Source organism: Python bivittatus, unplaced genomic scaffold, assembly GCF_059951505.1.
Source record: "Python bivittatus isolate LINGU-HERP-01145 unplaced genomic scaffold, Pbiv_v1 ctg000080_np1212, whole genome shotgun sequence".
Lineage (NCBI taxonomy): Eukaryota > Metazoa > Chordata > Lepidosauria > Squamata > Pythonidae > Python > Python bivittatus.
In genome coordinates, this window is record NW_028277035.1 from 5,580,893 (window position 1) to 5,605,963 (window position 25,071).

The following is a 25,071-nucleotide window of genomic DNA, read 5'->3' on the forward strand; positions in this document are numbered from 1 at the left end:
CAGCTGGAGGAAGGCTGACATAAACCTCTCCTGCAAGTGGAGAACGTTCCAGGATAACCGCAGGAAGCTCTTGATGTTCCTCAGAGCAAATGGCTAAGCAGTCAACAGATTCAGACACAGCTCAATTATCACTTAGACAGAAAAAGAGAATTAGTCCAACTTAAAGAGGCAATCCTCAATCAAACACAAGCAACTCCACTAAAAGGCTCATGACATAGCTTTGAGGAAATGCTTTCCTTCAAGAGGGGAAGTCTTTAGAGATTAAGAGATGCAGGAGATGTATGTGTGTGTGTGTGTGTGTGTGTGTATAAATACACACATACCTACACAGAGAAAGAGAGAGACTGTGCAGCCATGATTATAGAAACAATTTATTTTTTCACAATGGTAAAACTACCTCCATTTCTATTACTAGCAGCCCAACATGCCCAACTTAGCAGTATCATTGTCAGATTAATGTTTCAATTATTCCAATTATGGTTGAGTCATTCATTTTTTGTTTTTCCCCAGACTAGCTTTTACTTTATTACTTCTGTACAGAGTGCTGCATATGGGTTTAGCCAAACATTCTTTCCTAATTTCTTTATAGAAGAAAAGAGCAGCAGAATCAATAACAAGCAAGTTCTGAGGATAAGGATAAGGATGGTCTGTGCACAGGGCAAACTCTGAAGCTGACATCCCCTTCTGCCATTTTCATTTCCGCAAACCAGCTAGATTGGCCATTGATTCCAACTTCAACTCTGACTCTGTGAAAGGTCAATACTCATTTCATATGGCACATAAAGCCCAGCTGTCCTGCCATTCTTCAGTTCCTGTTGGCCACCTAATGATAGGGCTGGTCCTCTATAGCCAGGAAACAATCAGTACTCCGCAAACCATGAGAAGTGATTTTCTCTGAATTTGACCCACATGAAGAATAACTACATTCAGTGAAGGAGCATTTCCAAAATAGCTCTCCTATTCAGTAATATACATATGTACACAGTTCCAATAAAGAATTCCATGAGAACATAAGAATCTCTAGTTTTCCTTGCCATATTTGTAAAGTAAATAGGCAAAGAGATGTTTTAATCTTCTGGTATAGTGAACACAAAGCCATGTCTGTTGAGTACATCTGAAACACACTGTGCTTTGTCCACAGGCCAGAAGAGGCCCTGGGATTTAAAAGAGTTTGCCAAAGGTGCATGAGTCAAGACACTGGCAGACCCAAAGTGAACTCTTGACTCTCTGTGACCCACTTATTGATGATCCTAAATAATAACATGAAAAACTTCAGTATTTCATTGAGTATTTTCATTCCAGCATCTATGAGCCAGTTCAAATATTCTTTGACACTCCAGATTCTGTCTGGGGTTAGAATGATATACTATATGGTTAAACAATGGGATTTGCAGTCATAAGATATGGAAATGACCACCAACTTAGATGGCTTGAGTAGATTATAAGATTACCAGTGATTGCTAGTCATGACAATAGTTGTGCCCTGCTTGTGGCCTGTCAATAGTCAACTTGGTTGGCCTTTGTAGACAAAAGCAATGTCTGATAAGCTGATTCTTTGGTCACATCCCTTATGTCCTTATTTTTAATGGCTTCTATTATACCAGGGATGAGATTGATGGGGAGAATGCAATGAGAACAGAAGCATATAGGCCCTAGGACACCTATCCACCAATTCCCTAAACAGAAGCCAGGGATCAACTGACCAATGAGTGATTTCAAAAACAAGAACATTCAAGTGCCTTCTGGGATAGAAATAAAATGAATTAAATAACATAAACAAAACAATCATGTACTTTATTTTGAGGCCAAGTCCAAGCTTCAACATGGCAAGAAAGCTGGAAGTCAGCAGAAATGCAAAAGAGATGGATTATGCTTTCCTTATGTCCTCCCCCTTACTGAAAAGCCCATGGACCTTTCAGATGTAGTCTGGCTGGATTAGCCATTTCCTCTCCATTACTGACTCAGTCCCCTCCATTCCTAACTAAGGGCATAAAAAGTTTCTTTTGCTCCATTATGCCCTGCAGGCCCCAAAAGGCCTGTGACCCTGAGCCACATGCTAAGGCAATGAGTCATCATGTGGACCATATACCATGAGCTGGGAAGGGAGAGAGGTTTCTCTTCTTGTTCTCCCTCCCCCCAGGAAATCTAGAAGTTCTCAACCCTTCGCCAACCACACGCTCCTCCCCAGCTCCAGCTCCTGGCCTTGATTTGGCAGCTGCACTCTTTAGATGTTCTGGCTTGCTAGAAAGTGGTTCACCAGCAAATACCCTTCCTCCAGGCTAGTTCAGGTCCAAAAAGGTAAGCATCTGAAATCATCTGAAACTCATAAAGTCCATGGATGCCTTTTCAGAAAGCTGAACTATTACTCACTGGAGAGAGAGAGGGATGGTCATATTGGATAGGCAAGACAAGGCACTGATCAGCCCAGGAGCCTGGGGAAGAGACGGAGACAGAGCTGGGTGAAACAGCTGCTTCTGCAGAATATATTCCAGAGTAAGAAGCACAAGGGATAAAACGAAGCCCTCAATCTTTGAAAGGAAAGGAATTGAGATCTGAGTCTCCTGCAACACATGAAGCACAGAAGCACAGGGTGTCAGTTATCTGGAGTTGGAATCCTGAGGCTGAATAAAGGAATTAACATGGTAATAAGAAGATTTTGAAGCCATTTATATGAACATCTCCTGTACTTTCCCCCTGTGTTTACCCATGAGTAGTCAATCACTCCATGGCAATCCAGGGCAGCCATTTCTTTCATGGCTGGGGTTCCATACCCAAGCAAACTGCTGTGGAAAATTTTGCATAGGATACCCCAGAATTAACAGCAGTATTTTTTTGAGTCAAACAAAAGAGCAGGAAAGGCCCCTTTATAATAGTACGCAGAGTCTAAGGGAGATGCAACAAAGGCATGTTAACGTCTTTAGTATCCTCTGGATGTTCTCCAGATTGCTGGAACACAACTCCCATCAGTCCCACGCTGGGTTGGAGAGATGGGAACTGTAACCAACGCTTCCAGCGATCGCTGGATGGGACCAGGCCTCTGTAGCCAGTGCTGTCTTCCTTGCTATCCTTTCCATGGATATCTAGTCATGAGGCTCTGAAACAAAAAACCTGGTTTTCATTTTTACAAAGACTTGGGCTTAAACCAGGATTCAGGCCAGTGATTTTCCCATTTTCTGCTTTCTCTGCCCTTCCCCCAAAGCCTCTGAGGCAGAAGAATAATTGCAAACATACTTATGGCTGGAATGGCCATGGAGAACCCTGCCTGGATCCCTTCCCCCTCCTTCCCACCTGATCACATTTCATTCTGTTAACGTGATATGGGTCCTCTTTATCCTGTTGCCAACACCACAAATGTACTGCAGTTGGACGGGGGGAAAAATACACCCTGAAATACCCTTAGTGAACTCTCACACACATATACCAAAGGCAAAAAGAAATCCCAGTATTATGAACAGTCTCAAAAACACTATATAAGGACAAAGGAAAACCAAGAGGCTGATAATGACATTCATCATGCAGCACGCGTGCGCACACACACACAGCATTCAATCCCATTTTTAAAATCGCATCTGCCCTAGGCTGAAAAAAACAGGGGCCTGAACTTTCAGACGCAACACACAGTCAGTTATTTATCCGGTATTGGTGTTTACATACACTCAGCAGGAAAAGCAGAGATAGGAAAACATACATTATTGGGGTAATTTGTTCAGGCTGCAAAAGGCATTTTTTCCTTGATTCATAGCTTTGATTTCTTTCTACACAAAGCACAATTAGACTACGGTTCTTCTTCGTGCTCCCCTCTTTCCCACAGCTTAATGAGCAATCTGCTGCTCTTTCTGTATTTGTCACACTGCCCAAATTTGAGCCGCATTAGCAACCCCTTTTGATTCCTCAGCTCAGGGCAACCATTTGCTTGATTCAGTAAACACAGGGATTCTAATCTGTCATTTTTGCAACACTTGCTGATGTTTTGCATGTGGCAAGAAAATATTTTGATATTTGCCCTGGGATGCAAACATTAATCAATAAAAATGAGGCAGGAAGAAAGAAGGAAGTCAAATCACTGGCACTATTGCATTATTAAACATAGAAGCCAACATTTCAGAATCAGAAAAAGAGACATGTGCCGTGTGTGTGTGTGTGTAATACAGACACACATACACACACACAAATACACACATACACATACATACACACTGCTCTTCCCTCCCCCACCTCAGTACTTGTTTGTCCTTCAAGCCCAAACATGATGCCTTTAAAAGTAAAACCAAACAAGCCTTCGAGTAATTATTTCTTCATGCTTATGGCCTTCTGCATCCACCAGGATGGGATACCTTTAATAGTTCAGTTCAGTAAAGGTTTCAAGGGCCATATTCTGATATAGATGGGGCCAAAGTTAGGAAAGCTAAAACTCCCTTCCCTAAAAGACTCTTCCAGCATCAACAAGGGCGCCAGTTGCTTATATGGCTTCCCTCTACTCTACTCTGCCACTGATGCAAGGGGGTGAGTCCTGGGAAGTCTTCTGAGCAATGAGTTTCATTAAATCCAGTGCAGCTGATTCTTAGGAAAGCAAGTATTATGGCCTCTTATTAAACAATAAACTAGCCCCACCAATTTTGCAGTTCCTTCCAATCTCTCCTCCTTACACACACTTTTCTTTCTGACCAAGACAACACCATCTCTGGAAAGGTTTTTTTTTTTCCCTAGAGAGTTTTTAGATAGATTGAAATCCTATATGTGCCTATTCAGTTGTGAGTCCAATTAAATTCAGTGAGGCTTCTCTGTTAAAAGGATTGCAGGCTAAGATTGAAGCCCTTAAACAGAATGAAACAAGGCAAGCAGAATCAGACAGCGTTAGCAGCAGCTTTAAAACAAAAATGGCTTCTCTACTTCCTTTCCACCCTGTACTGATGATTGGGTCATCAAGTAGTACGTAAATGAAATATTACCAGGAAAAAACACTTTTTTGTGGGTGTGATTCAGATTATTAATTTGTGACTAATGCTGCCTTTACCAAAGATAGCTAGGGCCAGACACAAATCTCTGCACTAGCCATTGCTCAAGCAAATAGTAAACTCCTGAAATCTGAGATACAAAGTCATAAATTGCATATGGGAGGCAATTAACCAGGGTTGTTCATTTACCACCATCAGGTTGTTTTTGCCCTTAATTGGTTGCCAAAAGATCATAATTCCAACAAGATAAATCTTCCACAGATAAAATGTACATAAAATGAGCAAACTTAGAAGTTCCCTATTGGGGGGTGGGAGAGAGAAAGGAGCATTAAACAGCTGGACCTAGAAATTCTAAGAAGGCTTATAAATACAGTGACCATATTTTCTTGGAAAGAATAAAGGACAAACCTGAGAAAGGGGCAAGTCTGAAAGAGGTTCATAAGGATTAAAAAAAATAATTCTTTATCTTTATAACTTTGCTTTACAAAGGAAAATTCAACAGCAAAATCAAGAAAATAAATAATTAAATTAAATAAATCTAAAGGACAGCTTTCTGAAATAAAGGACTGTCCTTTATAATAAAGGACATGTGTGCGTGCGTGTGCGTGTGTGTGTGTGTGTGTTTCATTCAGTAGCTGGATAGCATAGTGGTTAGAGTACCACCCTTTTATGTGGGAGACCAGGATGTAAATCCCAGCTGGTACCTACCTTACCAGTAGGTGTCCTTGGGCAAAGACCCCCTAATGCTTCACCTGCCTACCTCGGATATGAGAGTGACATGAACTAAGAGAGTCATGCTGGCTTGGATGTTGCCTGGATTAACAAGGTCCATGCCAGGTGTTGGGGAACCAGAACAATCTGACAATAAGTGGGGTACTGGAACAAACCATACATGGACAAGACAAGAGAAGCTGGAATTGATGGAATGCTACTACAACAGCAGACCCAATGAGAGGGGATATATGAAACATATGAGGGAACTATGGATGGACAGAAGACCTACATCCACACTAACTGAGAAACAGCTAGTTACCCAATGCTTCAACATAGTGAAGAGAAAGCTGCTCTCACAACTTGAGATAGACTAACTACACATTACATCCTGGACTCAAAAAGACACGGAAGAACAACTGGATGTGCAGCCAATACCTGAAGCCGGAATGTCACCCCCCCCCCCATTACAAAGCACAGTAGCTGATATGAGGCATAAGATCATGGATAAACTAGCTACAGTCAACCCTCAAGACTGATTACCAAGACTCAGTGGAGAAGTACCATCAGATAGTATGCTAGAAGATGCCACTAGAACCATCACGACAATCCCTGCTACCACCCTAACTCAAACCAATGAACTGGTATATGCTACAGCTGCTGTAATCCTGGAGATGCTTGGCTACATGATCAAGAAGAACAGCAGTACATACCCCCCCTGGAAAATGAGGTTGGAGGCTAAGATCAAGGCAATTAGTCACCAGGTGGAACTACAGAAAGGCATGGAGGTTAAGGATAAGACTTGGCTATGGAAAAAATACAAGTGCCTGACTCCATCTGAAGCCCTAGAGACTGCTAAACAAAGGCTCACAGCACTGGCTGCCAGGCTAAGGAGATACACTAGAGAAGCAGAGGCCAAGAAGATAAATGCCCTGTTCTCAAAGAACCATCCACAGTGTACTCCCAACTGCAGTGTAACAAGTACAGAGCCACCAACTACAGAAACTGAACAGTACTGGAGGAACATATGGGAGAAAGAGAAGACACATAACACCAGAGCAAAGTGGTTGCAGGACCTGAGAGCAGACCACAGCAATCTCCCAGAACAGGAACCAGTCACCATCACAGTAGCAGAAATTCAACAGTGTGTCAAGAACATGAAGAGCTAGACAGTACCTGGGCCCAGACATGATCCACACCTACTGGCTAAAGAAATTAACAGCTGTGCATGAACAATGCTAGCAGCAGGATTCCATCAAGACTGGCTAACACAAGGAAGGACAGTGCTGATCATGAAAGACCCACATATGGGCCAGTATATGAGCACAGCTCAGAAGGGCATTGGGAACAACACCAGAGGCTTAAAACACCAGTTGCTCATAGATAGAGCAGTCATCTGCGACTCAAGGTCTAGGCAGACCAATCTGAACACAGCCTGGATTGACTACAGGAAAGCCTATGACTCAGTGCCACACATATGGATCTGTGAATGCCTGGTGCTATACAAAGTCAACAGAACATTAAGGACCTTCCTCAAGAACTCAATGGGACTGTGGAAGACAACACTGGAAGTCAACTCAAGACAGCTCGCACAAGTGCCCATCAAGTGCAGCATATATCAAGATCACTGCTGCTGTTCTGCATAGGCTTGATAATCACAAGGGCTGGATAAGGATACAAGTTCAAGAGTGAAACTACCATCAGTACCATCATATACATGGATGACATCAAGCTGTATGCTAAGAGTGAACGAGACATTGACTCGCTGATCCACTGGACATGGATTTACAGTGAAGATGTTGGGATGTCATTCGGACTAGAGAAATGTGGCCAAATGGTAGTAAAAAGAGAGAAGGTAGTTAAGACTGATGGGGTGGAACTATCAGTGGGCCACATAGCAGACATACAAACCAGCTACAAGTACCTTGGTATCCCACAGTCACACAGGACCCACAATGAGGAGGCAAGGAAGACAGCAACATCCAAGTACCACCAAAGGATAAGACAGGTCCTGAAGAGCCAGCTCAATGGGAAAAACAAGATCCGTGCCATCAACACATATGCTGGTATAGTGAGCTGGCCAAAGGAGGACATGGAAGCTGCTGATGTGAAGACCCAGAAGTTCCTCATGTTGTATGGAGGTTTCCACCCCAAGTCCAACACCCAGAGACTGTACACCAGCCAGAAAGAAGGCAGGCGGGGTCTGGTGAGTGTCAAAGCCACTGCCCTGAATGAAACCCAGAGCATCCAGGAGTATATCAATAAGATGAGCTGCTGAGAGAATGCCTGAGGCAGCAGCAGGCATGGGAGGAAGTTCAAGCAGAGGAAGTGGCATGGCAAGACAAGACCCTGCATGGGATGTACCATTGACAGATAGTTGAGGTGGCTGACACTGAGAAATCCTATCAGTGGCTGGAAAGGGCTGGACTAAAAGACAGCACTGAGGCACTGATCATAGCAGCACAAGAACAGGCACTAAGGCCAGATCCATAGAAATAGGGGTCTACCACACTAGACAGGACCCAAGGCGCAGACTGTGCAGAGAGGCCTCAGAGTCAGTCCAACACATAGTGGCAGGGTGTAAGATGCAGGCAGGAACAGCATACACTGAACAGCACAACCAAGTAGCTGGCATTGTGTACAGGAACATCCGCACAGGTTGTGGAGAATAACAGGGCTAAGATCCTGTGAGACTTCCAGATCCAGACAGGCAGGCAGGTACTGGCCAATCAACCAGACATTGTGGTAGTAGACAAGGAACAGAAGACAGCAGTGGTGATAGATGTAGCAGTGCCAAGTGAAGCAACATTGGTATAAGAAGCTGGAGAAGTACCAGAGCCTGAAGAAAGAACTTGAGAGGATGTGGAAAGTAAAGGCCAAAGTGGTCCCAGTGGAGGTAGGAGCACTCGGGGCTGTGACTCCTAAGCTCCAGAGAGAGTGGCTCCAACAGAACCCAGGAACAACATCAGAGCTCTCTGTGCAGAAGAGTGCAGTGCTAGAAACAGCTAAGATACTGTGTAGAACCCTCAAACTCCCAGGCCTTTGGTAGAGGACCCGAGACTGAGGAAGACATGTACCTTCCTCAAGGGTGAGAGGGGATTTTCCCCCTTATATATACTTATAGAGTCCTGCTTTGGGGGGAACAGGATTTTCCCTAAATAGCATTGTGCTATAGGCTCGCCTCTCGAAATCACATTCATTCCATGGTAAACATGCAAGCAGTGAAAGGCTAGTCTAAGGCATTATAGTTCCTGAAGCAAAAGGGAAAATAGCCCCCCTCCGTCCCATCTGTATGAGTCAACTGAACTGAACTTACTTCAATGCTGTGGATGGGATGAAGTTCTCCATCACATATGAGGGAGTTGGGCTAGCTAGCCTAGGAAAACTATGCAGGACATGCAGTGTAGTTTCTCCTCAAAGGGAGAGAAAGGCCTGGGTAGCTCAAGCGAGTTGCCAGCAGTCGCTGCTACTGCTCCCCAGCATCTACCTCTTGGGGAAGTTGTCTCACTTTGCCTAACAATAGGCCAGGGCCAAGTATGGAAAAATCCCCACCAGGTCTGTGGTTCAGCTTTGGCAGCTACTATGTCTGGGTCAGAGCCAAATTGGCTCAGTCCTCTGGCTCCAAGACAGAAAGATTTAAGCTTTGACAGATGTGATATGCTCAGGGTGGAGAGCTCACTAGAGCTTGGATGCCTCTTTCACTCCCTCCCTTCCCTCCCAGACATGATCAGCATCGCGCAGGCTTTCTGCATAGCCGTGCATTTAGGACAAAAGGGCACTCCGTATTTAAGTACTTACTGCATGTACAGAGAGTCTCCCATGACCCCAACTTGTTCAGATGGCACAAAAAGAACAGAAGAGAAGCCTGTTTCTGCACAAACATTTCTTTCCACAAGCTCTGGGGCCTAATTGTTTGACAAAGAGGGATTGCAGCATTGCAAGGATGCGGTAGTAATGCTGTATTAGGGTTAGGGCTTTTCTGTGACGGTTAAGTGTCATCTGCCAGAATAAGGGAGTAAATGCTACTTTAACACTGGTAGAACTAAGTCCTACTTAAGCTTGTTTTGCTCATGGGTTGGAGACCTGATGCTGCCAGGGCATGTTTATTCTGTGGTTAAAGTTCAAATGGGGAAAGACCCTTCAGGATATTTTCTCCCTTATTCCAATGCTGTGTGACAGCAGCCTCCAGGGGTATAACATTTGTTAAGCTTTGCTGCTTTGGAGGGAAGGCAGATAACTGCAGTGATCTGAAGCAGAGACAATAAAGACAGGATAAGGATCAGCAATGAGGATCGCCAATTTAATGCCAGCATAGTTTTTTGCTGACTCAAGGACGGGTGGAGAAGACTTCAGTTTGGTGGTAGGAAAGGGCTATAAGTGGGTCGTGTGGACTTCCTGGTGAGAAATTGGATGTTGATACATCTGTTGCCTACTACAGGTGACCCCAGTCTTTTTGTAAATAAGAATATCTCCAGAAAACTACCAGGCTCAGGGGCATTCTTGGACATAAAGATTATGCTTGGGTTGGAGTTAGCATGCTTGTTCCTAAAATCGGGTGGAACACACAACATAGAGGATACTGAGGAATGATGGGGATCCAAGCCTCAGTGGATGAAGGCCTGAAAATGCCATGCTTTTCTAAAATGCTGATGATTTTCCCACAAAGCCCATCCACAGCACTTCTATCTTCAGTCTTGTAATAGTTGTCAAGCTGTCTTTTAGCTTCTAGTGGCCATATCTTTTCCACCTACATGGGACTATTTAAAGTTACTAGAGTTTTTTTTTCCTGAAATCTAAGCAAATATAATTTTCACTATTGTAGCAAAATAAAATAAATATTTTCACACAACCCCTTTAGTATGACAAATGCAAACTCAGTGTTCTCACAGCAACCATAGTGCCCAATGAAATGATCATCAGATTATTTCATCTATGCAACTTGGATTATGGGTCATCAACCAGATCTAGCTGCAAGGCATAATGCAGTCACTCATATCCTGCCATATTTTAAATGATCTTGATGAATCAGCCTATAACTCACCACAAATTATGTCTTTTTACAGAAAAGCAATTCACAAGTACTATGAACCTACAATATCACAAATATGGAACAGGCAAAACTTGATGAATCATTAAACCTTTAAAATGTAATGGTTTATCTGTGATTTTTCTACAGAGCAAGGGGGGGGGCAAGCAAATTCTTAGGATTAAAGAAACTATATTTCTTAGGATTTGAAACTATAACATAACACAACACTAGACTTGAGTAGCCTTGGATTTTCAGGAGGGTTCACACAATCAGAGGTAGAATTAGCCTTTTCCAGCCATTAACTCCACATGTAAACTGAATGCCCAGAATGGGATTCTTCCCACTAGTCCTATGCTCTAACCTCCATCCATCCATCCATTGAAAGATTCAGTGCATATACAGCTATCTGGATGTGGACTCTAATGTGCAATCCTGCATGCTTAACACCAACATCAAATAGATATACCCATGCAGAGTTGAATATGCATAAGAATTACTTTCAAAGCTTCTGCTGAAACCATAGAGGTCATGGGGCAAAGCCAGACAGCTCAACTTTCACACAAGACCTGTGACCTCTTCACAGGGAGAAGTTGAATGGAGCTAGAGAGTTGTTGGCACAGGTGCTGTAAGTTATCCTAGTGGCTTATACTGAACCATTGCATATTATATAAACCACAATTGTATTATTAATGAATAATAAATTAACATTTTTGAATTCAAAGAACCTGACATAGAGTAGCCTGCAATGATTAGAAGTCCCTTACAAAGTAGCATATCATGATCTTCACATCACGGATGAGGATCCAATATTAAGTTCTAAGACAAGAGGAGAGATCCATGCCCATTCCCCCAATCAATATTTTAATCACTCTGTTACACCATGTCTCAAACTCTAGAGTGTCTGTGGTCCTTACGAAAATGGGTAAATACCCATTAGGTTCTTCAGAGCCATGACACTGAGGAATACTGGTAAAACCTTCAAAATAAAGGCCATCTGGCAACTCTGATGCAGACAAGACATGCTTATTCCATTGTATGACTCAGGAGTGGTACTGAGGAATGCTTTGAAGTGGTTCAGACCAAGGGAGGCAGAGTTTAAAAATGAGAAAGTCAAGAATACATCACAGTAGCTCTGAAAAGGCAAGTATATAGCACACTATATGCCTTAATTTGTCCTCTGTCTCTGAAATATCACAGGGAGGCCAAGCAAACCCAACCCTCTGGTCTGCTTCTGATTTGGTTTAGTCCTTTCCAAGCTCATCATCACAAAGGCCATACTGTACACGGTCTTGAAAAAGCAAACTGAATGGCAAAGCATATACTGTAAAAGGAAACTATCCACACCACTCAAGATAACTAATTAAAACTGAGGATCATATCAACATCCAAATAAATTACCCAATCATTCTTCATTTTAAGCCACAATCCAATGTGGAATGAGTGAAATTCAGTAATAAAACATGTGGTGGAGGAAAATGTGCCATCTTTAGGTAGAACAGGAAAGACCTGTGTGAAATCTTGGAGAATGACTATAATGTGGAGAAGCTACTGACTTGGTCCTCAGCATGTCCAAGTGGTGAAATTAGTCCCATCTTCCCTATTCAGCATAACACTGTCTGAGAATGATGGCCTTGTGGAAGAACCCAGAAAGGCTAGGCTGCTGTAGATATATTTACTCCGGGGATTTATAGCTAAGCTTCAGTATGGTAAAGTCAAGAAAGACTCCTAACCTAGTCAGAGAATTCATACTAAGCTACACTTGTGTGGGCTAGACCCTTCAGCTAAGGTTTAACATGCACAAGGTTTTTGTTGTAGAGCAGGGCAGATTAGAGAAATAACACATGGTCTTATTTTTCTCAGCAACATTTATAAGCAGTCATGAAGCCTCTCTGAAATTCATCTCCATCTGCACTGGTCTGCTCTTTAACCATCAGAGCACACTTATGGTAAAGGTGTTGCAATACAAGATTAATCTCTGGATGGCACCAAATCGCCCACACCTGGACAATATAACTGGTCAGTAAGGTCACACTTCATTTGCTGTAGAAAACATCTGTTTTGGTCACTTCCTATTTCTCTCATTTAGAGCAAAAAAGCCAGGCTGAGGCAATAAATAAAGCTGTCATGTAGTAGATGCTATTTTCATTATGTCAACCTCCCAAACTACATCTTAGCCTCAAATAACCATACTAAATGAAACAGGGAGACATTGAATCTCTCTCTTACATGCTTGTGTTTGTGTACCAGTTGCACAGGACTGCACTTCCCATGAAACAGCAGGTTCACAATCTGGAAGTTCCTTGATCCTCAGGTGGCAGCTGTGGAAAGAGTAGTCCTTTACACAATTAAGGCTGGTGTGCCAGCTGTGGCCCTTCTCAAATGAATGATATTTGGTGACAGTGATCTATGCCTTGGTACATCCTGACTTCTGTACTACAACATGCTCCACATGGGGTTACTTGTAAAAAACATCTGAAACGTGAAACTGGCACAAATGTATTTGTTTGTTTGTTTATTTATTTATTACCACTGCTACTACTACTACTACTAAACACCAAAATATAGCATGTGTTTTATCAACACATAAAACACCAAGCAGCCCACCATGACAGTGCCACTCACTGGTTAAGGTAAATCTCCACATCCCCAAATGCGTTTCTGAAGAGCCAAGTCTTTATGGCCCTTTGAAAGCTTAATAAGGTAAAGAGGACAACTAGAAGTAAGCTGTTCCATGAAAGGGAGGCCACCACCAAGAAGGCTTGCTCCCCAGATCCTTGTAGATGATATTCTCTTAAAGGGATCCTCAGCAAGCCCTCTCTTCCTGATCTCCCTAGGTGGGCAGTTTCAATCTGGAGAAGGTAGTCTTATGTATATCTAGGTCCTGAGTCATGAAGGGCTTTATTGGTGACAGCCAGCATCTTAAGTTGCACCTGGAAATTAACTGGCAACCAATGTAACTCCCAAAGGAGCGTGTTACCCTAGCAAATTTTGATCTATCCATAACCACATGGGCAACTACTTGTGCCAGCTGAAGGTTTGGCATGGTCTCATGGTCTTCAAGGGCAGCCCCATGTAGAGTGAATTGAAATATTGACAAGGGCATGAGTTACTATGCCCAAAGTTTCAAAATCCAGATATGGCTACAATTGGCACACGAGATGTAATTCCATTGTAAAGGCTCTCCTGCTACAGCCTCAACTTGCTAACAAATGAAAAGTAAAAGGGTCACTGAAATACCTAGTTCTTTACTGAGCAGACTGTTTAAACGACTGCCTCTCTTGATATGGACCTGCCCAATAATTAAGGAGAGCCCCTTTTGAAGATGCTTATGCTGTCAGAGGTCATTGATCTGGCACTAGGATAAGGTCGCCTTCTATCTGGCTGTCTGGCTAGCAAAAGCATTAGGGGCCCAATTGTCTAAGCATTTCAAAAACCTGTAAATACATCTCCCTTTCAGCAGGATTTTAACAGTTATTTGACTTCACTATGAATAGCATTTATTTTTCAATTGTTTGTATTACATTAAATTTGGTTAGCCACCTTGAGCGTTCACCTATGCAGAAAGAATGAGTGAAGGCTTTATTAAATGTTCCACAACACCTTAGATTTTGCTGTCACAGTATAATGAAGTAGTGCATCATTTCCACAGTTCCTTTGTGTGGTGAACCATTGAACTGTAACTTTTTGGTGAAATACCGCCAGGCCCTACCTCGACTGATTCTGGCCGTCTAGACTAGCCATCAGATTCTATTGAACAGAAAGAATGTATAAAGACTTCCTATTCCATTTGAGCTTATGTAAGCGATATCCTAAACTCTGAAACATTCCTACTCTTGACTACTCTTTCATCAGGATGACTGACTTGTAGGACTGTACAGGGCTTCAGACATGATTCCAAAAAGGTGCTTTGGAGCATGCCCTAATGCAAATGAGGCAACTATCTGCAATTCTTTAAAGCAGCCAGATTTGCTTTGGTACCCAATGCAACAGTCATGTGTTCCTGAGAAAAGAGGTGGTTGCTTTAAATACTGTAGTACATGCCCTCTTGTGCGCTGAGGCACATTTTTGGAACTGAAGCTGACTCATTACACAGGCCTCCTGATTTGTCATTCAGTCCTGGTTCAGACTTCCTATCTTGCCTTCTCTTGTTAATTTACTCTTCAGTCCTGATTACTGACTTGTTCCACAGCTCCTCATTCCTTGTTTATCCCATTCATGATTTAGTCGCGACACACAACCATTTAGTAGAATGCTAATATGGTTCCTGGTAGGAGTGTTCTGTTTACTAACTGTAGTGGTGAAGCCAGAGCTCAAGGCACAGGTTCTTCCAGCCCAGAAACTCACAAATGACCATGAAGAGTAACATATAATGAAGGGATGGCAAACAGGCCCAGTACCCAGAATTGACCTTGACTTTTGAGGGCAGTTATGACTGGCACTGCTTGCTGTGGTGTGTGTGTATACATGCACATTTCTTTTTTTCAAGATATTTTCCAAACATGGAGTGGATGGTCAGATATATAAATACTTGCACCATTGTATCAATGGAACCTGATCAACACAAATGCAAAAATTAGAGCACAAACCAGTTTATGGAGGTTATGCAACCAAATGCTATCTATAGCAGATTGTCATATCTTATCAAACTCAATTCCATTTGAGGAGTGCATTTCAACAGAAAACCAGTAATTATCTGATCCTGTGTGTGCCGTTTTCCCTTGATACAGACTTCATCAAGTTTCTTTTCTGCTCCTTTTGGCTCATAATGATAAAACATTCAGGGTTACAGCTTTATTTATACTTTATACAATTGTGCATTTTTGCCAATTGGCTGAACTGGACCTATAATCCCCTCCTGGAGATAAAAGCATACAGGAAAAATGCAAATAAGGACACTTATTTAGTAGGAGACCCATTTGCCACATAGGACTATTAATTCTCCCTAGCAGTTTCAAAGAGGGAGAGAGGGTAAAGTAAGATGGTAGCATCCATCCAGTCTAATCAGTTTAGCCTTCCTCAGTCTGCTATGCTAGCTGGGAATTTTGGGAATTGCAGTCCCAGCACATATTGAGCATTGCAGAATGGAAAAGGTTTACTGAATATGTTAGTGCTGCCTAAATCAGAAAGAAAGATAAAGCTTCCTGAAGCAATAGCCCTGCTTTAGATCCATGTAAATGTGCAACTCAAGCTCTGTCACTCTTCCACAGAGCCCAGATTAGACCAGAGCTGAGTTCAGTTTTCCTTTGCCACTGTTGCACTCCACCCTTGCTCGGTGGTTTCCTCTAGAACATGTGGTTTTGCTTCCAGTGTGAATACCCAACAGGCAAAGTCAGCAACGCCCAGGAGAGCTGAATGGCTTCCCAAGTAGTGTTTCACCCATGCCAGGGAAAAAGACAGGATTTGGAGGCTGGAGGGAGACAGAGCATTCCCCACCCTGCCTTCCAATACATCTAAAAGGTAGGCTAACTACAAATCATTGTAGCTTCTTGATCTGGAAGAACAGAGCAGCAGCATTCCTCAACAGCACTGAGTTCCAGAATTCAAGGCTGTCTAGCCATCTCTGGCTTACCTGTTTTCTTGCTAATCCAGGCTAAGGCAGAACTCTCCTACTGCCACTGTTGTTGATTTTTTCCCCCCTAAACAGTTGGCTTATTTAATTACTGAGGGACCAGCAGTAGACTCTCTCTTGAGGCATGCACCCTGATATGGGCTCAGGCATGCTGAATGTTGATTACAGTCCCAAATTCTATTTGCTAGTCCATATTATCCCCTGTCTATAGCTGGAGAAGGAGGAGGAGGAGGAGGAGGGATCTCACCTAAGGCTATTTGGTGAATTCATGGCAATAATGAGATGTGAGCTACAAACATCTCTGCTGTTATCTGCTATGTCACATAAGTTCCACCTATTAACTCCCTTGTTTACAGGTAAGGTATTTTTAAGACCTCAAGAGACAGCTTAGAGATTCTTTCAAAGATACCAACTGCTGAAAGTATTGCAAAAACAGATGTCTCATAAACCTGCCACCAGTCCAGGGCTGAAAAATAATGAACAGAGCAGCTTCAGGCTCCCAGGGAGAGTCAATAGCTGGTTATTGCGTCTACAGTTGTGACAGGTAAACTGTGGGTCCATTGTGAGTGTCTTCTTCTACTTAGCAATCAATTTACACCTTGTCTTGAGCAAGTGGACCTCTGTTGAAAATGATGGTTTCTCAGGCACACACCGCCATTAGCAGAAAAACACCATGTCAAATATACTTGATGATGAAATACAGGGCAGGAAGGCAGCAACTTTCTAGCGTGATATTACCGACCCAGGGAATATGCATATACCCAGGACACCCTCCCCTAGCAACCATGCCCCTCTTGTTTATCAGCCTATTCTCCCTGCAGCACTATAAACATCTCCAGAGGACAAAGGGGTAGGCGGGAGCTTCTGCCTTTCACACAAGTTTTGGCATGAAAGTCAGTGCTAAACCACAACACACAGACAAACAAAGCAAGCAGCCGACTTCCAGAACATAAAGGCATCCTTGAGCCAAGAGCTAGGATAGGCCTTCCCACTCCTCCCCCTCCCAAATTCCTCCAACTCCCCCCCCCCAAACTGTCCAAGTCCAGGGCAAAGAGGCTCCAGGCCCATTCCTTGCAAAAGCTGAAAACTAAAGGAAGCACAAGTGGGGTCCAGAGCCAGAAAACCGCTTTGACCTGTGATGGGGCTCCTGCAGTACCATCTGCCTTGAGACCATTCAGGAGGGGGAAGGATGGTGGAGCCAAAGGAAGGCCATCCCGGGAATGCTGAAGCACCACAAGGGCTGCACGGAGCCTCTTCCAATACCGCCGAAGCCCCAAGGGGCGAATGGGGAGAAAGGCAGGGGGCACCACGTCTACAGAGCCCTAGCCAAGGACTCCAGCCACTCACCTGTAATCCGGTCCCTCTCCATGACTGGGAGATATATTTAGCATCCACGTGTCCCAAAGTGTATTTAACTACTTTCCCTGTGGGTGCCTTTCTCTGGATTTGCCTCTTCGTCAAAACAAAGCTAAACAAGCGCTTCCAGCCGAATTTCTTCAATGGGCTGCAATCACGAGTGCCTCCAGATTACCACATTTCCGTGTGTGGATCGTACGTTTCTGCTCCCAATCGAAGCGGCTTCGTATCATTGAAATAAAGCGAGCGAAAACGAGAGATGCCAAAGTCATGACCCAGGGAAAAAAAAAAAAAATCGGAACGCGATTTCTCTTCCCCCCCACCCCACCCCCCCAAAATATATTCCGCCACGTGCAGGACTACTGAGAAACCCAATTCCCCCGCAAGACTCTCTTAAAGGCACAGCACCAGCACTTCCTCCAGGACAACGCCGCTCGCTCGACTTGTCATTTAATATCAGCCGGAAGGCACTCAGCAAACTCGGCTCCTTGAAACAAAACGAGCAGCTAATCCATTGAGTAAACGGTGTCCTCGGATTTCTCCACGCTTAACTCGCTGCTGCCGTTTCTCCTTCTCTCTGCCTTTTCTTTCTTTCTTTTGGCTAGAGCATTTTATAGCCCTCCAATCGGACTTATTCTTCCAGCCAGTCTGGCTTTCAAACTTGCTTTTTTTTAAAAAAAAAGTCAATTTGGATGTGCTCCGTTCTGCTGACTTCAGTCTTCGGCAGAATGAAAGAGAAAATAACGTCTGTCTGCTTGCTACCAGGAAGGATTACAGCACTTCGTTGCTCCCTGCTGGAGAGGCTTTCTTCCTCCCCAGTCTTGGCCAGAAGCCACAGGGTTGCCTTGGCACAAGGAACTGCCTGTTGGACTTTCCCTTGTCCCTCGGGCCAATAAGGCTGGGCTGTGCAGCTGGCCTAGACGTGACAGGCAGGCAATACAAGCTGCCTTGCCCCGGACTGCCAGTGCAGATATCCCCCCTCGGGCAGCCTGGCCTTCTGCTGAGACCGCCTGTCCAAAGGCTCCAGGTGTGTGCTGGCAACGTGAAATGCAATGATGCGGTCACTGTGACCTCGCCAACAAGACTGCGTATTATGGCCCATTTCAGAAGGAGGTCGCTGGGAGTTGGGGAGGCTGCTGGCAAAGCAAGATGCACTAGGGGGGATTATCTTCCCTTGCGAGGTTCAGAGAAGGGACTTTGGGCATTTTTGCATTTGTGAGGGCAGGTCTATAAAAAATTGTTTTCAGCAACTGGATGACCTCAGTCAGCACATCCAGCTCTGTCAAGTCAGCCTACCCCTGCCTCAGCTAGGCCAACACAAACCCCAGATCTATCCAACAGGAAGGGACCAGAGCACACCCTACGTGAATTACACTGGCCCAGTATGGATCATGTAGGCAGATCTATAGAGAATGGTGGGTTGCTAGAGGGAAAAAAAAAGTCTTTAAAGGCACATGAGCAACTTTGGACTCACTAAGCAAAATGTGGGGCTTGATGAAATGTCTGGTTCAGCTGCCTTGGTTGGAGGTTACACCTAGCAAACCACCACATGCAATGGGTAGCTGTGTTTGGCCTGGTAAGTCAGGCCAGGAGTTCTTAGTACTTTATCCCTTTTCAGTGCTACAGTTCTGTCAACAAACTTCCCTTCAGTTAGTTTTAAAGATCCTCTATCACAGGCAATCAACAACATCCCTGTAATGGTTATGCATGCTGTCTTTTTTCAGGAAGGTCTTATGGAGTAAACACAGAAATTTCTGCCAGCTGCTACTTATAAGATTGCCCTAGAAAAAATCGACATGAATAGCCAGTGCTAATAAGTAGGCCTCTACTGGAAACTCTCCAGAGAGTTCTGGGAGAAATAAAATATTCTCAGACTTGCAGAACAATGGCTTAGAAATCTACTTCTGCTTAGCTAGTCCATGAAGGAGGCAGGATCCTCATAGCCAGTATCTCTAACAAGTTAGTCCATGTCAATCAATTAATAAGTGATTGATACATATGGGGCTGTCAGATCAACCTTTTTAGAGGACAGAACTAGTAGTGCTTTATTGTGCTGCATTGTGATGGAATGGTGTTATGAAGGCCATGCTCAGGGAGATAAGTGTGTCCTTAGCCTCCAGCAGGAGCATGGGAAGTTTAAGAAGATGAGACTGGCACCACCCTAAGGAATGCACAGTGTTGTGGCTGGCTGGCTTGGGAACTTAGGTTCAGTCTGGAGAGATTTCTGTCTTGAGGTGGAAGCTAATAAACACAACAGAACTGTATCTGCACTGTCTCGTGGAGTTCTTTGGGCTGAACCTGACATGCATGTATGTACGTACGCATACAGTTTGAGAAGGTGCCTTCTCAAACTGGTTGACATTTCTGAGTCTTTCCATGACTGAGAACATTGACCAAGGCAGGAACTCCAAATTTAGCAGGGCTGCTTTAGCCTGCTTGACCTGTACTAAGTGGAGTCATTGTCCATTTTGGACACTTGTACAACTACTCCCAAAAATGGCATTTATCTTCGAGTGCAAGAGGATGATACTACTGGTCTGCTGTATTGAGTGAGTCATCTCCATTCCAGATTATTAAAATGGATGAATCATCTTCCCATGGAAGTGGAAAGGCTGTTGAAAATTCCTCTTTCAGGACTGCAGTCTCCACAGTTGCCGTGTACTGAACTATATGCATGCTTGCCTTTCTACATTTCTCCTAAATATAGCTTTCTGGTTACTCAAAACCCAGGGTGGGGAGTCAACTAATACTGTTCCTTCAAAGAAAGAGGTAAAAAAGTTGAGCAATAGCCCCATTGGAAATAAATAATTCTAACTTCTGAATAATAATAGAAGCCTTTCATACTGTAACACTTGCATATCTCCTAAAGTATTATTATACTCATAGGTTTGGAAAGACCATAGAAGTCAGCTAGTCCACTCTCTGTTCACTGCAGGATCTGCTACATCATCTCTGACAGATAAACATCCAGCCTCTTTATGAATATCTCCAACAAATGAGATTTTGCTACTTCATGCAGCAGCCTGTTCTACCGTCTGACAGCCCAAGCAAAAGTTTCTCCTGAACCTACTTCCTTGTGGCTTTAACCCATTGTTTTTTGGTCCTGCCCTTGGAGCAATAGAGAATATGTATACTCCTTCTTCAGATATTGGAAGACTACTATTGTGTCTCCCCTTGGTTGTCTCTAAATACCCAGATCCTTTCATATGACTTGTTTCCAGATCTCTCACCATCTGGGCAGCCTTCTTCTGAACTCACTCCCATTTGTCATTGCCTTTTTGCACTATGATACTCAAGACTGTTTACCATCACATGGTCCTGCCTAATGTTTATGGAGTCATATTGCAGGATTAGATAGAGCAGTGTTTCTCAATCTCATCAACTTTAAGATGCATGGACTTCACCTCCAGTTAAAGTCCACGCATCTTAAAGTTGATGAGATTGAGAAACATCTGAGACAGAGAATGGAGCGTATGATCTAGTAGCCTCACTAATTTTGATAAAAGCCACTTTTGACCATTAGGCTAAACTAGATTCCCCACCCTTCTTTTGGACTGAACCCTTCCTGGAAGACATAAAACAAAACAGAACCACAGGGAAAAATGATGTAAAGTTTAACAGTGTCTACCCACAATAATAAAATACTACTTCAGTTTCAGGCTGTAGTAAAGAGGTGAATCTCAATAGGCTTATGTGAAAGTCTGGAATGAAATGGTCCAGTAGAGAACAGCAGATGGAAGGTGCTCTAAGGGGGGGGGGGGATTCCTTGTGCCCACCAGCTATATTATTCTTCCAGAAAAGTACACCAAGAAGAAGACTGCTGGGCTTGTTGCAAAATGCAGTCCAGCTGGTACAGCTGAAGATCATCTTTAAATTACTTCAGTCCACCATGTTTATGGCTTTAAATGACAGTACCCACACTATAGGATGGGCCCAGCCACTGGCATAGTCTTTATGTGGCCCTGACTTGTTCAACTGAAGCCTTTAAAGGCAGTACCTTAGTGCCATCCAGCCTGAATGTCATTGGAGCAGAGGTCCCAACCTTTGGGGATTGGTGGTCTTTTTTGGCATTCTAGGGTAATGTTGTGAACATGCACACAAAATAGTTGCCATGAAACATTTAACCAGTCACAAGATACCAATTTACTGAAAGACACATTAGTGAGGTTTCACCTCCTCCTCCTCCTCCTCCTCCCTTCTCCAACCAGCTGCCACCTCCCACATCCTTCTATTTTGTTTACTTAGGAGTACATGTTCAAATAAAGCACTAGCAGAAGTCATCCACCATTTTTATCTTCTAAGAATGCCACTGAAGCCAGAGCTATACTTGGAAATAAGAAAATGATGCCACAGATTGGCAATTTCCTTTACAGCATGCCTGTCTCCCTCTTACTGCTCCTGATAGGAAAATAAATAAGTCAGGTCCAAAAGGGAAGGAGTTTGCCACATGCCAAGAAAGAACACTGCAATGTGGACCCCACCACCACAGCATAGAAGATACTTGAATCAAGGCCCATCTTCTCTAGGTGAGGCTGTTAATGCTATGTTAGCCTAAACTGGTGAAGAATACTCCCAGCTGCCACCATTCTCACCACCAACTGAGCTTCACCAGTTCATTAAAGAATTGTAGGGTGATGAGATTTTATTCTCTGTCTGAAATGCAGAGGGCCTTCTCCTCAGCAAATGGAAATTTAGAGGGCCTTCTCCTCAGCAAACTTCCTGCACTGGTCAAATGAGACAGTAATTTCTTCCATTATCTTTCATAACCTTTAGCAGCTGAAATGCACTGCTGCAATGGAAAGGCTTGGGTTTTTTCCTCTCAAAGGCGGTGTGGAACAGGAAGAAAAGCTAAATCCAATTATAGGCTAGGAGCTTTGGTTTGGACAGTGTTTGTCCTTCAAAAGTATGTTTCAAGGCAACAAGGGCAATGCTTGCAAGAGAGGGACAAATGAAGCATCCGTTATGTAGACAGGCATTCAAGTAGTTTCAGAAATACAGAGAATACCAGAAAATTCCAGATTTGAGAATTATTCTTCCTATACAGTTATAGAAGATGAATGAGCACAACTGTTTTCAGTGGCTGCAATATGTTCATTAATCCAGTGATCACAAACTGTAGGTAATAAAAGTCTACATTTATGAAGGATCCTTACAGCAAGCCAGACAATGATCGCTTACAGTTTAACATTGTCTACTCTGAGAGCTAGATGTCTGTCCTAGCCCTGCTTTTAAATGGGACACCATTCCCTCTTTTAGTGTTAATTGGGATATATATATATATATTTCTTCTCTGATTTGCTAACAATGGGGTAACAACAACTTTATTTTTTTCTTTCTCTTTGCCTCTGTTTCAAGTCGCTGCAGTCACCTAATTTCACTCTGAAATAATGGTTGATGAAGCCTAGCAGATTTTTTTTTTTTTTAATCCAAGGCTGCCCTTGGATGATCCTGGAATGAAAAGGAAAAATACTCTTTTAACACTGACGCATCTAAGGACAACTTAACCTATCTCACTTAGGGGCTGAGATGAGAGGAGAGCAATGTCATAGGAATATGGCAGAAAAGATACAATGCAGAAAATGTTTGTGCCATGGTTAGATGCAAGGGGAAATAGGCCCATAATGTCACTCAGCCAGCTGCTGCCACAATATATCATATCGTATATCACATCATATATCGTATCATATCATATCATGAGAACCAGTTTGGTGTAGTGATTAAGGTATCAGGCTAGAAACCAGGAGACTGAATTCTATTTCCACCTTAGGCACAAAGCCAACTGGGTGACTTTGGGCCAATCACTCTGTCTCAGCCCCAGGAAGCAGGCAATGGCAAACCACTTCCAAAAGTGTTGGCAAGAAAAATGCAGGGACTTGTCCAGGCAGTTGCCAGGAGTCAAGATTAACTCGAAGGCACATATATTATATTATATTTATTATATTATATTATATTATATTATATTATATTATATTATATTATATTATATTTATTATATTATATCCTTAATGATGTCTGGATGAAGCTATGAATAGCTAGTATAGAAGTTCTGTAAGTTCTGTTACATACCACGCAACATCAAAATGTAGCTCAATTTATGATGTAGTATGTTGTTTGAACTCAGTTAGTTGCAGTTTATTCAGTAGACCATAGTTAAACAAACTGTAGCATGGTGTTTGAACCCAGTCACTGTATATGTCTTCTCTCTCCATTGCTCCTTAGTCCTTAGCACATATACACAGACACTCATTTGGAAATTGCTGTTTTGCCTTAACACACACACACCTTGTTCCAATAATTTTAACACATGTTTGGAGAGATATGTAGTTCCCCAAGGGAAATCTCATGAGGAAAATGGATGAACACCATTTCACAGTCTGATCTGGACCAAGTTCTAAAATCAGAAAAAAAGAAAAAAAGAAAAAGAAAAGAAATCCTGGGGCAGGAAGGAACAGCCTCGACTCCCACACCATGAATAGCTATGCTCCAAGGACAGATTTAGAAGTGGTATGTTATTCTGTGGCTAAGTTACACAATTAGGGTTTTTGGAATGCACCAGAGAGTAGTTGAAAGATCTTGTCTTTACAGCTCTTAAGTTGTGCATGACCAGTAAGATTGCTCTCTCTCTCTCGCTCTCTCGCTCTCTCTGTCTCCTGTACCCCCCCCCCCGCCCCCATTCTGGAAACTGTTATTCATCTACGAAAACAACATAGAGCAGTGGAGGAACAGAGGGAGAATTCAGCTGAAACATCAATAAGCCTGAGGAAATGTTGCAAAGTCAATCACAGAAATCAAATCTTTGTTTGCACATGAGAAGATTGTCTGGATGGAGGGTTGAGTGTTCAAAAGTGTTCAGGAGATAAGTGGACTAGAGATGTTTTTGGCACTTGTATGTTTCTCTGAGCCAGCCTTGACTCCTGGTGACTATATGGACAAGTCCCTGCAGTTTTCTTGGCAACATTTTTGGGAATGGTTTGCCATGGCCTTCTTCCTAGGGCTGAGAGAAAGTAACTGGCCCAAAGTCACCCAGCTGGCTTTGTAGTGAAGGTGGGAGTAGAACTTACAGTCTCCCATTTTCTAACCCAGTCCCTTTAACCGCTACCCCAGATTGGCATACTTACATATTATTTTCAATTTTTGGCTGCCGCTGGGCATAGAATTGTTTGCCTCAGAGGACATAATCTTACTTAATCTGATTGGTGTTTTCAGTTACGCTGACCACCAGGATCCATCACATGGCCCGTTTTGTCCTTATTGGGACTCTTCAGAGGCATGTGAAGAGAGGTATATTAGCTCTGATACTGGAGATAATATAGATACTAATTTTGAATAATCATGAAGAGTTTCTAGAGAGATCTGATTCCCTTGGTTTTCCATTTCAACCTCCTTGGTTTGCCTTTCCTTCATTGTGAGAAGTTTCCTTTTCTGAAGTCAAACACAGCTATGTCGGACTT

General features: G+C 43.1%; 1 protein-coding gene across 2 annotated transcripts in view; it reads right to left on the reverse strand.

Moving 5' to 3' along the window:
* The window catches only part of SEPTIN9 (septin 9), a 233,958-nt gene that overhangs the window by 154,549 nt on the left and 54,338 nt on the right, over positions 1-25,071 (reverse strand). The window contains exon 1 of one of the 2 annotated variants that reach the window (XM_007426667.4): positions 17,612-17,921. The exons of the other annotated variant lie outside the window; for it this stretch is intronic. Within the exon in view, the coding sequence (XP_007426729.2) occupies positions 17,612-17,633 (22 nt within the window). The 5' untranslated portion in view covers positions 17,634-17,921. Of the gene's footprint in view, positions 1-17,611; positions 17,922-25,071 lie in introns of those variants that run through there. 2 annotated transcript variants of the gene reach the window in all.